This window comes from Syzygium oleosum, unplaced genomic scaffold, assembly GCF_021117445.2.
Source record: "Syzygium oleosum isolate NSW1041296 unplaced genomic scaffold, Sole_v2.1 Sole_v2.14, whole genome shotgun sequence".
NCBI lineage: Eukaryota > Viridiplantae > Streptophyta > Magnoliopsida > Myrtales > Myrtaceae > Syzygium > Syzygium oleosum.
In genome coordinates this window covers 5293561-5305616 of record NW_026607498.1, presented here as the reverse complement: position 1 = coordinate 5305616, position 12056 = coordinate 5293561, and the positions used below count along the sequence as shown (strand labels likewise).

The 12056-nt window shown below is 42.7% G+C and overlaps 2 protein-coding genes across 3 annotated transcripts; both read right to left on the bottom strand.

Moving 5' to 3' along the window:
- Window positions 1-5470: 5470 nt before the first annotated feature.
- Window positions 5471-7966, bottom strand: LOC115691794 (glyoxylate/hydroxypyruvate reductase HPR3-like). The gene is made up of 2 exons (XM_030618531.2): window positions 7415-7966; window positions 5471-6215 (listed from the first exon to the last, which is right to left on the bottom strand). Exons 1-2 carry the CDS (start codon window positions 7901-7903, stop codon window positions 5691-5693), a joined length of 1014 nt encoding a protein of 337 aa, XP_030474391.2. The 5' UTR covers window positions 7904-7966; the 3' UTR covers window positions 5471-5690.
- LOC115691793 (glyoxylate/hydroxypyruvate reductase HPR3-like) lies at window positions 5471-11900 on the bottom strand. Of its 2 annotated transcripts, XR_008817996.1 has the most exons (3): window positions 11329-11900; window positions 9342-10034; window positions 5471-5507 (listed from the first exon to the last, which is right to left on the bottom strand). XR_008817996.1 is itself a non-coding variant. In XM_056318093.1 (2 exons), the coding sequence occupies exons 1-2, from the start codon at window positions 11812-11814 to the stop codon at window positions 9510-9512; spliced, it is 1011 nt and encodes a 336-aa protein (XP_056174068.1). In that variant the 5' UTR covers window positions 11815-11900; the 3' UTR covers window positions 8986-9509. The 2 variants fall into 2 exon arrangements, 1 of the variants encoding a protein (XP_056174068.1); XM_056318093.1 differs by lacking the exon at window positions 5471-5507 and having other exon boundaries at window positions 8986-10034.
- Between the last annotated feature and the right edge of the window lie 156 nt (window positions 11901-12056).

Sequence of the window (12056 nt, the reverse complement as noted above, 5' to 3'; positions counted from 1 at the left end):
GAGCAATACACCCCCGTTATAAACCCAAAGTAAACTGAGGGTCTCTCAGTAAAATTCTCCTTATACCTATAATACACGTACGTGCATGAATATTTCGCATAGAGCTTCCATTTCTCGCACTTTTGCTCAACTCAGAGAAAAATGCTCACTTTTTTTAAAGCCAAACGGTATATTCACGTATAAATACATATCTTATCGTACTCAGATAAAAATATTTCAATTTTTCACTTATTTCCCGTGGCTTTTTTACGAGTAAATTAATGACGTAACATGTCAAATCATCTTATATTCACAAAAATAAACATACTATTCTTTTGAATTCTCGTTAGCTAACCCAAAGCGGTGGTAGTATTCAGCAATTACATAATTATATTTCTCCAAGTCTTCCTATTTGAATGGTCCTATTCTAGCAACAAAGTTATCTTCTCATGTAAGATCCAATCGACATAATTTCTTGATAAGATCATTTTTAGATTCCATCGCGATAACGTTGAACTTTCTTCACGTACTGTTAACTAAGTTGCTGCGTATCGCTTTTTCCTGTGTATTTTGCCAATGGGGGAAAGAGGTAACACAGTACCTCGGAAGTGCTTCTTACTGGACATGTATCACTTCTGGGTCGATGTCGCTGGGCGACACGCTAAGATGGGTGGCGCGAGGGAATTCGAGTAGAATCAAGAGGAGATTTCGTGGGGCGACAATGGGACCGAGGAGATAAAAGAGGAAACTGGAAAAAGATGGAAACCGACTGCTGGAGTTCGAGAGTGGAGCAACAGAAAAGCACGACATGGAAGTTGATCTTGAAGCCTAGCCAAAGGACGCAAGGGCTTTGCCTTTTCTCTCTGTGAGAGAAAAGCGTGACTTGAAACTTGGTCGGAGGCACTTTTGGATGTTTGATGTTGATGGATATGGAGTGTCCTATTTCTGATGAACTGTCCAGAACTATGACAAGTTTGGGTTGGTCTATGTCATTCCTATCATGCAAATACTTACTTTTTATTGAGCTCCAAAGTGGGCACAACGGACCTATATGTAGGACCATTCCCTTTTGTAACACTTTTATAACATGATGACTTTACGACCTATAACATGCTAATCGACGTCTTTATACTCAATTACGCGAGCATATTGTAATGTTGCACATTATGACGGGTGTACTTCTTACTGTATCACATATGCAGTATAATTCGGCGACACCCTTCTATCATTCTCCACAAACATCACGTATCGATACACGATATAAGAAGATTCCATCCATCGAACGGATTGTCTTTGCCCTCTCGATGTTTTGAGAATACTTTCGAGAAACTACTTTTATTTTCTGAAGGGGTTATTTAGGTTTTCAATGAAGCATCGAATCCACCTCCGAAAGTATGAGCAAAACGAGAATCATTTGAGAAGTCTCGTTTAATCGGGAACTGATACAATTTGGAATACCAAATCACTCAAATCAACTCCATTTTCCCTCCGAAGGACAGGAAAATTATCCAAAAAGTCCTAAACCTATTGCACTTTTGCCAATTCAGTTCTAAACCTTTCAAGTTTGCCAATTGAGTCCTAAACCTTTACACTTCTTGCCAATTGAGTCCATCCGACCAATTTTGGCCGGAAATCGCTGCCATGGATGCCAGCCGGCTATGTGGCGCTAATGTGGACATTTTTGAATAATATTTTAATAATTTTTTGAATTTTTTATTTTTTTTCCTTTTCTTTATTTTTTTTTTTTGGTTTAGAGTTGGCCGGCGAGGGTGGCCGGCTGACCCTTGCCGGCTCTGGGCGAGGGCATCGCGACCTTCACCTGTGGCTGGCGAGGGTCGGCCGGCCAGCCACCCTCGCCGGCCAACTCTAAACCCAAAAAAAAAAAAACAGAGAAAAGGAAAAAAGAAAAAAGAAGAGAAAAACCACAAAAAAGTCAAAAAGTTATTAAAATATTATTTAAAAATTTCCTCGTCAGCGCCATGCGGCTGGCCAACATTCACGTCAGCGATTTTAGGTCAAAATTGGCAAAATTGACTCAATTGGCAAGAAATGTAAAGGTTTAGGACTCAATTGGCAAACTTAAAAGGTTTATGATTGAATTAACAAAAGCACAATAGGTTTAGGACTTTTTGAACAATTTTTCTGGACAGGACTCCCAACTTGAAAACACGATTACGAACTAATCACTCCACAATCAAAGAAGGGTTTTTCTTAGGGACCCCCAAGAAAATCCCATAAGTAGAGCGCATGAGATATGTAGTAGTAGAGTCACTTCAATTCAAAATCGAGAAGAGGTCCCGCCATCAACTTTTCTAAGATGGCACCAATCCACTGTTCCAACGCGACACGTTTCGAAGTTTCATTGGCGATCCAGTAGAGACACGAACCGGTGGGGCAAAGCACAAGATCATCAGCCAGAAAGATAGAACAGAAGAGATCCACTTTCGAGTCTCTTGACCCGTTGTCTTTAAGGAAAGACATGCGAGCGTCTTCTCCCAATGGCATAGGAAACAAGGTTCTGTCCTCTTGGATGGTAGTTGCACCATCTTCCATACATTCATCGTCTAAATGAATCCCCCATGCATGCAATCTGAATACATTCGAAGCATGGTGGTTGATGGGTATCATGTAAAGAGCAAAAACATCTTATTAGATTGAATAATCCAAGACGCGCTCAATCTCATGTTCCCCGATACACGCGATGATCGCTTCAAGATGCAGCGTCGCCGTGGCTCAACTGGGATGGAAGTCACGGAACATGTACCAGAATTTTACGCGATTGTGACCATAAACATAAGGGGACTACTTCCTTTCTTCTTTATATGAAGTCGCTTTCTCAGGTAGATCAAGTTAGTCTTCAACAGCAGATGTGCAAAGAATGGTGAAAATCGAATAGACGGGATCGTCACGCGAATTCTAGTCAGTTTCGAAACTTGAGATGCGCCCCATCACAGTATCCACCACTTATGAAGAATGGTGATGCTTTGATTTGAGCTGCATCATCTGTAATATTCGAGGAAATATTATGAATTCGAAAATACACCACTAATTGGCATATGCTTGTGAGAACTGTATCAAAGAAAGGAGGATGAAGATGAAATGTCTCTTTATTTTGACCTTTACAAACAGTGAGCTGAATTTACGTATACACTAAACGCTTCCATCTTTAATCATTACTTGGTTAAATTAATGTATGAGATATGTTGAATTGTTAAATAAAACGAAAAAAGTTACAGCATAATAAACTAAAGCTCGTGAACTTTGTCCTTATCGACATGTTGGCAAGTTCTTAGTGTTAAATTAAGTGAGGTTTAAATTAATTTAATTTTTATTCTTAGCAATAATTCAAATTTTGAAAACGATGTTCTACAATAAGTTTTAATGTTTTCTACTATTTATTTTATATATATATCGCAAGTTCAAATTAACAATAATTTTATTGTAACTTTGAGGTAACATGATTTATATATTCCTCATAGTCAAAAGCAGAAAATATAATGAATATGTATTTGAAATAAGCTATAATGTATCGAAATTTTATTTATTTTTTGACTCAATGAATTGAACTACTTGAGTAAAAAATGGTAATACTGATTGATTTTCAAAAATCTGTTGCCCAATATCATAATCTGCATCAAATATTTAGAACTTATGTGAATTTTGATATCCAAGGAAAAAGCTGTAGCACAACAAACAAAACCCTATGAACTTCATCACTATGAATAATCTTGAAATTAATTATCCCAATTATTTTTTTCTAATTATAAATGTTCAATTGGGTATTGGCTCGGGTCTTTTAACCATTGTTTAATCGGTTGAAACCGATTTTTCACTGTTGCATGCGAGTGTAAGTCACTAATTAATCTGATTCTAATTGCAGTAGAGTTTGGGAAGCACTGTATCAAACGGCGAAGCACGGTGTTATGGATCAGGCGAGGTTGACATGAAACTGCTTTTGAACCAATTGTGTTGTCCGGTGAGAGATTAACTACAGATTCGAGTCCTGATCTGTCGTATTAATCATCCGTAATCACGCGATTAATCAAGTCCACTGAAGTGCAGCTCATGCATGCACGTACGTACAAGTAAAGAACACAATAGAAACAACAAACGAAGGACTACAGAAACGCACACTTCCCACTTTTCACAATGCTATCGCCATGAGCTTTGTTTTTTGTGTTAATTAACTAAGCATTCGTTTAAGTCACTCTAATCGCTATCCGGGGTTTTCAAGACGGCCTGTAGCATCCTTAGAAAATTTACTTTTTTTAATTTTAATGGGCATCTTCACGTTTCATGCAAGACCGTGATTTTGTGGATAAACATGGAATCAAGGGGAAGGAGACAGTGGAAAAGACGAAGTTTAAGACTACAATGTTCCTTGAAAACACCTTCTGTTTGGTCCCTTCCAGAAATCTGGTATTGATCAGAATTTATTTTGTAAAGAGCTTCTTTGAACAAGTTAGGGCAGCATTGTATGGCCCATTCATGGACCATGGATAGCTATCAACCCCATTTTTGGTTCTCCTTCTTGGAGTGTCGATAAGATACACGTGTCACCAATCAGAGTCGTAACGGACAATAGTTTGAAGTCTGATTTGCTTAGTTCTACACATCAATGGTATGATTTCTGCACAAAGTGTTCCAGTCGAATTGTAGATTGGGAGGCTGTTTCCAGTTCAATCTTTAATCAGGCTTGAGAGTTTGCATTGAGATCTGGTGATTTGTACAGCTGCTAGTGATTAGTTTGGTTGGTGGGACTGAGAGAGATCGAGCGACTAATGTCGCGAAAAGAGATAATCTTTAATTATACCCCTGCGACGTGAAGGCTCTGCTAGTGATTCACAGGACGGAAATTATATAGCACGGGATGCAGATGGTGTTGAATCGGAGAGATGGAGTACAGATCTAAAGCATGAACCAAACAGCATCTAAATACCACTCTATCCGAGTCATTACCAAAAAAAAAGAGAACCGTCAAAACGTAATATGAAGAAGTTCCGGAACACAACATCAGAGCTAGAGGATTAGCTATGAAGAAGTTCCTGCCACGACATTAGCACATTTAGATGCTACGACCGTACAATCAAGAGGATTAGCTGCTAAAGGTATCTATCCAGCAGTAGATCCTTTAGATTCAATGTCAACTATGCTCTAACCTCGAATCGTTGGTGAGGAACATTATGAAACTGCGCAAAGAAGAATAGGAAGAAAAAAGAAGGCATTAAGAGATAGACCCTCCTGGCCCAACCCTAGACAATACTAAACACAGGATGTAATGCTCTATCTTCATTTTCATGGAGAAAGTGTTCAGTAATCGACATGTCCATTCAAGAGTCTTGCACCCAACAACAAATGCGACAGTTAACAAGGCCTACCCAGTATCATAATTCATTCTCTTTCCTTCCTCAGCTTCTTCATAGAACTGACAGACTGTCGTACGATCAGCTGGCTTTTGCCAATTCTGGCAAGGGACAATAGGACAGAACCATCACAGGGAAGAATACAATCAATAATCAAGTCGGCTCCTTTTCGAGATCATCGTATTATTATCATCTTGTGGCTACAGATGATTGGTTACCCACACAATACACGCTTGTAGTGATGCAAAACAGATGCCATCGAGGCACACATTTTGAGACCAAAGTATGTAGAAAGACCGCTTCCGGTAAAGCCAGCTGAATCTAATGTATACCTGCAGAGCAGTTGGCTCACTCGTCTAACACAGGGGAAAGCAAGGGCTTATCTGAAAAGAAAGCTTCCAAGTTCCCGACGACGAGGTCACATAAATCCGATAAGGATTCCGTGGTAAAAACAGCTGTATGCGGGGATAATACGACATTATCAAGAGCAAGGAGCTCTTCAGGAACATTGGGCTCATTCTCAAACACATCTAACCCGGCGCCTCCAAGCTCTCCCTGGACTAGAAGTTGCACCATTTCCTTTTCGTCGATAATTGATCCACGCCCAATGTTAACAATCACACCTTCCTTCCCCAAAGCTAATAGTACTTCCCTATCGATCATGTGGTGGGTTTGCTCATTCAGGCCACAACAGATTATAAGGGCATCGCAATTAGTGGCGAGCTCACGGACATCAGAATAGAAGGGGTACGAAACATATGGCTTCTTCTTCCTTGAGTTATATGAAACGGTGCATCCAAAGGCCTCAACCCTTTTAGCAACTTGTAGGCCTATCCTTCCCAATCCAACAACTCCCACTCTCTTGCCTCCTAGCTGCAAGTGCCACCATAGCCAGAGAAGATATAATTTACTCTTCATGTATAACTGAGACAATAAGATCTAGTCGCATAAAACAGAAGGAATTCTCTCCCTGAATTATGGAAATGAATGACGACATACTATTCTATCTACACCTCACCAGTAACAGAAAATCAGAAAAGCATGAGTTAGGCAAACCAGTTCAGAGGAACTCATGTTATGCCGCATCTGTTACTGACCCTAAATGGATTGTCCAAGTGTGCTTCACAGTCAAATCCATCAGCATTGACATTTTCAAGAGAAGACAAAACATTCATTATTTCAATTGCCTTGCTATAGAATACCATATGCCACGGCTGTAAAACGAGTGACCCGTGTTACAACATTTGATAACAACATTAGTAATTGCACATCGAATTTGCTAAGCCAACCCAGGGGATGCTCAAGACCATATAACTCTGTTGAACAACATATCAGACCAAACTCCCCATTAAACATAAATCTTGTGGCCACATCATATCTTAAATGAAGATTTTACGTATTATATTTACTGTCGGTAAATCGAAATTTTAAAACTTTAGGGAGCTGAATGCATTAGAGTCGAACGAAGGAAAATAATGAAAACCAATCTTTCCAAAGATCATCCATCAATAAAGAGATCTTTTTGGGCACACATCCTATATACTACCTTAAATTACTACTGTTAGCCCCTAAAACGATCATAGCTTTTTCTCGTCAAACAATCATGCTTGGCCGGCCCAAAGGTCTCGGCTTAGGGGCCGGCTTGTCGGCTCGGTATAAACATCCTCCACCTGATCAGCCAATTAATAGTAGAATAATCTGCAAAACACTTCTAGCTCAAAGAAACAAGTAAAAAACTATGCTTGTCCTATTCAGCTATTCCTTCTCCAGAAATTGATCGAGACACAGCACATCGCAGCATCATCAAATGATGGTGTTTAGCTAGAAAGAAATCATCAATCTCTCTACAGTCTAGAGGGTAAAGCTTTAACATAATGTAACGGAGCACATAATCATCAATGGCGAAACTCAGTTGTCACATTGCGGGTTACTCAAATGCTGACTTCCTGCACGTTCCATTAAAGTTCACATTCGCTTAATTCTCCTCTCTTGATGACCATACACTCATCCAAAAAACAATTGATGACAAAAATCGTCACAGGCAAGTAAAGAGATTGAGCGAGCAGTGATACCTTCGAACCGAGTGCGAAATCTCCCTCACTACTCCACAATCCCCGCCTCACGTACCGGTCGCCGGCCGAGACCTTCCTCAGCACGTCGATCAGCATCCCGACCGCCAGATCCGCCACCTCGTCCGAGTACACGTCCCCGGCGCTGGCGATCGCGATCCCCCGCCGCCGGCACTCGGCCAGGTCGATGTGGTTGAGGCCCGCGCTGGTGGTGACGACGAGGCGGACCCCCGGGAGCCGCCGGAGCATGTCGGCGGTGACCGGGGCCCCGCCGGAGGTGAGGATGGCCTCGGCGGGGCGGGCGTCGGGGGAGGAGAGGAAGCCGTCGAGGGGGAGCGGGGACTCCCAGGGCTTGAGGAAGCGGAAGCCGTCGGGGAGGGGGCGGTCGAGGAGGGCGAAGTGCGGGGGGTGGCGGAGGAGGAGGACGCAGGGCGGCGGGGGACGGCGGCGGAGGGGCGGTGGAGCGCCGTCGTCTTGTGGGTGGAAGGCCATGGGGAAGTCAAAATGAGCGATTGTCGAATGTAGAGAGAGAGAGAGAGAGAGACGGGGGAATTTTGTTGCCGTTGCTTGGGAAAGGGAACAGATACTTCAAGAGGAATTTGGTGCCATAACATAGTACATGTGGTGGTCCGCCTCCATATATTCGTGTCGAGAAGAATCCGATTTCACCCTTATAAAATTTTGGGACAAGTGCACCATAAGTCCTAAAACTTATCATAAAAATACATTTGAGTCCTAAAACTTGCAAAAAGTTCATTTGAGTCCTAAAACTTGTCAAAATGATTCATTTGAATCCTAAAGTTAACACCGTTAGATTTACTAACGGAAAACGCTGACGTGGCGCTGATGTGTCATTTTTAATTATTTTTCTTGAGACACGTGGCGCCATGTCAACAAAAATAAAAATAAAAATAGAAAAAGCTGCAAAAAAACAGAACCGGTGGTGACCAAGCCCGGTGGCCGCCGCCACAGCCACCGGGAAGGACCGGCGGAGGTCGCCTGGGCCTTCCCGAAGCCCGGCGATCCTCGACGGCCCCAGGCGAGGGCCGGTGACCCTCGCTCAAATCTGGGCCGAGGGTTGCGTAAGTTTCGTCCGATAATTATTGAAGCATATGTTTCCTTAGCTGCATTCGACATTGGGATTTTGTAAATTCACTATCAAGTACTGACTTTCTCTTATTATTCATTGTGAATCAATACAAATATTAAAAATTCTATGCAATGTAACCAATCCCTTAAAACCTTCTAGTCGAAATAACGATTTTATCCAAATACCATTTCCACGTGAAGAGCCTAAAATGAGTCAACCAGGTGGATATGGAGTTTTGTAGATTGGATAGAATATGGAAGTATTTTAGTAATATTGATCGGATCGAATCGGGTGCAGGTTGGGGTATGAGATCACTAATTATGTATTGCATATAAATGAATCAAAATAAGTTCGATGGGTCAATTTGGATCGAACTATTTTCGACCCGACCTATCCATTTGACGGCCCTAAACGAGACTCCATCAAAGTTGGACCGAGCATTGCAACCACAAGAAAAGCCGGCACCACTTTTGTGCGACTCTCCTAATCCTCAAAAGAAAACGTGATGATAATAAAGAAGTTCCAGAACATCAAGATCAGGGCTAGAGGTACAATACACAACACAGGATCTGATGATGTATCTTCATTTTCATGGAGAAGTCTTCAGTGATCAACATGTCCCCCATTCTAGCGTCTTGCACCCAATGACAGATGCGACGGTTGAAAACAAGGCCTACCCAGTATCATCACTCATCATCTCTTTCCTTCCCCGGCTTCTTCATGGTACCCGACAGACTATCGCACGATCAGTTGGCTTTCACCGATTGTGGAAGGGATCAACAAATACAACAGGACGAAACCATCACGGGGAAAGAATACAATCAATAGTCAATTGGCCACATATGGTGGGTTAGCCGCGCCAAACACGGCTAGTAGTGATGCACAACGGGTGCCATCAAGGCACACGCATTGAGACCAAAGTATGTAGAAAGACTGCTTCAGGTGAAGCCAACTGAATCTAGTTCAGTAGTGGTAACAGAGCCAAAATAGACCAGCTGAGCTGTCGGTTCACTCATCTAACACAGGGGAAAGTAAGGGCTGATTCGAAAAGAAAGCTTCCAAGTTCCCGACGACGAGATCGCATAAATCTGATAAGGTTTCCGGGGTATAAACAGCTCTATGAGGCGATAATACGACATTATCGAGAGCACGGAGCTCTTCAGGAACACTGGGCTCATTCTCAAACACATCTAAGCCAGCGCCTCCAAGCTCTCCCTGGACTAGAAGTTGCACCATTTCCTTTTCATCAATAATTGGTCCACGCCCAATGTTGACAATCACACCTTCCTTCCCCAAAGCTAATAGTACTTCCCTATTGATCATGTGGTGGGTTTGCTCAGTCAGGCCACAGCAGATTACGAGGGCATCGCAATTAGTGGCGAGCTCACGGACATTGGAATAGAAAGGGTACGAAACGTATGGCTTTTTCTTCCTTGAGTAATATGAAATGGCACATCCAAAGGCTTCAAGCCTTTTAGCAACTTCTTGGCCAATCCTTCCCAATCCAACAATTCCGACTCTCTTGTCTCCCAGCTGCAAGTGAAATTACCACCACAAGCAGAGAAGATATAATTTACACTCCATATATAACTGAGACAATAAGATCAAGTCGTATAAAATGGAATAAATTCTCCCTGAATCATGGAAATAAATGACGACATACTATTCTACATCTATACCTCACTAGTAACAGAAAACCACACAAGCATGAGTTGAGTCAACCAGTTCAGAGGGCCTTATGTTATGCCGCATCTGTTACTCACCCTAAATGGATTGTCCAAGTGTGCTTCGCAGTCAAATCCATCAGCATAGACATTTTCAAGGGAAGATAAAAAAATTCATAATTTCAATTGCCTTGATAAAAAATACTTTATGTCATGGCTGGAAAACATGGAGCGACCCATATTACAATTTTGACAATAAAATCAGTAATCGCACCATTGAGTTTACCAAGCCAAGCCAGGGGATGCTCAAGACCATATAACTCTGTCGAACAACATATCAGACCAAACTCCCCATCAAAGCTAAATCCCAGGGTCGAATCATCTATCTTAACTCAAAGATCTTACCTATCATATTTACGGTTATAATCAGAAAAATGAACACTAAATAAATCAAAATTTACAAATTTTAGGAAGTTGAATGCGTTACAGTTGAACAAAGGGTAATAACTAAATCCAATCTTTCAAAAGATGGTCTATTAATAGAGATGTTTTTTCGCCCGTCATGACAAAGTAGCTTTTTATGCATCTAGAGTCTAGACACAACCTTTATACCTTAAATTACTAGTGTTAACCCCCCATGAGAAGTCTGAGGTCCATAATAACTAGAAGATAAACTCCTCGTGCCGATCATTGCATTTTCTCGTCAAGCAATCACGATTGGCCAGCCCAAAGAGCTGAAGGTCTCGACTTAGGGGGCTAGTTCTCTCGGTATAAACATCATCCTCCACCTGATCGGACCAATTAATGGTGCCGTAATCTACATTTACCTCAAGAAACAAGTAAAAACTATGCTGTCCTATTCAACTATTCTTTCTCCAGAAGTCGATCAATACAAAACACATCACGCCATTTGTCAAATGATTGTGTTTACCTAGAAAAAAACTCATCAATCTCCCTACAGTCTAGAGCCCGAAGCTTTAACATAATGTAACAGAGCTCATAATCATCAATGGCGAAACTCAGTTCTCAAATTGTCGATTACTAAAATGCTGAATCTTGCACATTCAATTAAAGCTCACTTTCACTTCATCCTCCTCATCCAGAAAACTATTATTGACGAAAAGCGTCACAGACAGGTAACGAGATTGAGCGAACACTAATACCTTCGAACCGAGTGCAAATTCTCCCTGACAGCTCCACAATCCACGCCTCACGTACCGGTCGCCCGCCGAGACCTTCCTCAGCACGTCGACCAGCAGCCCGACCGCCAAATCCGCCACGTCGTCCGTGTACGCGTCTCCCGAGCAGGCGATCGCGACCCCCCGCCGCCGGCACTCGGCCAGGTCGATGTGGTTGAGGCCCGCGCTGGTGGTGACGATGAGGCGGGCCTCCGGGAGCCGCCGGAGCATGTCGGCGGTGACCGGGTCCCTGCCGGAGGTGTAGATCGCCTCGGCGGCGCGGGCGTCGGGGGAGGCGAGGAAGTCGTCGAAGGGGAGCGGCGATTCCCAGGGCTTGAGGAAGCGGAAGCCGTCGGGGAGGGGGCGGCCGAGGAGGGAGAAGTGGTGGGGGTGCCGGAGGAGGAGGACGCGCGGCGGGGGACGGCGGCGGAGGGGCGGAGGGGCGCCGTCGTTTTGGGGGTGAGAGGCCATATGGGAAGTCAAAAGTGGTGATTGAGTGGAGAGTCCGGTCAAATGTGGAGAGATATTTTGTTGCCACTGCTTGGGAAAGGTGATGGAGACTCAAGAGGAAATTGGCGCCTGGCCCACTGCCCTGAATTTAGGAAAATTTTCAAAAAAGAGTTTGAAATGCATCATTTTTTCCAAATAAAAATTTAAAGTGAATTTTATGTCAAATAAGTACCTAAAGTGACATGTCGATCTCAACTAAAAGT

Coding starts and splice junctions, on each gene's coding strand:
- LOC115691793 (XM_056318093.1), bottom strand. CDS start 11,814: ATGGCCTCTCACCCCCAAAACGACGGCGCCCCTCCGCCCCTCCGCCGC. Junction 10,035..11,328: donor AATTTGCACTCGGTTCGAAG/GTATTAGTGTTC, acceptor TTTCACTTGCAG/CTGGGAGACAAGAGAGTCGG.
- LOC115691794 (XM_030618531.2), bottom strand. CDS start 7,903: ATGGCCTTCCACCCACAAGACGACGGCGCTCCACCGCCCCTCCGCCGC. Junction 6,216..7,414: donor ATTTCGCACTCGGTTCGAAG/GTATCACTGCTC, acceptor TGGCACTTGCAG/CTAGGAGGCAAGAGAGTGGG.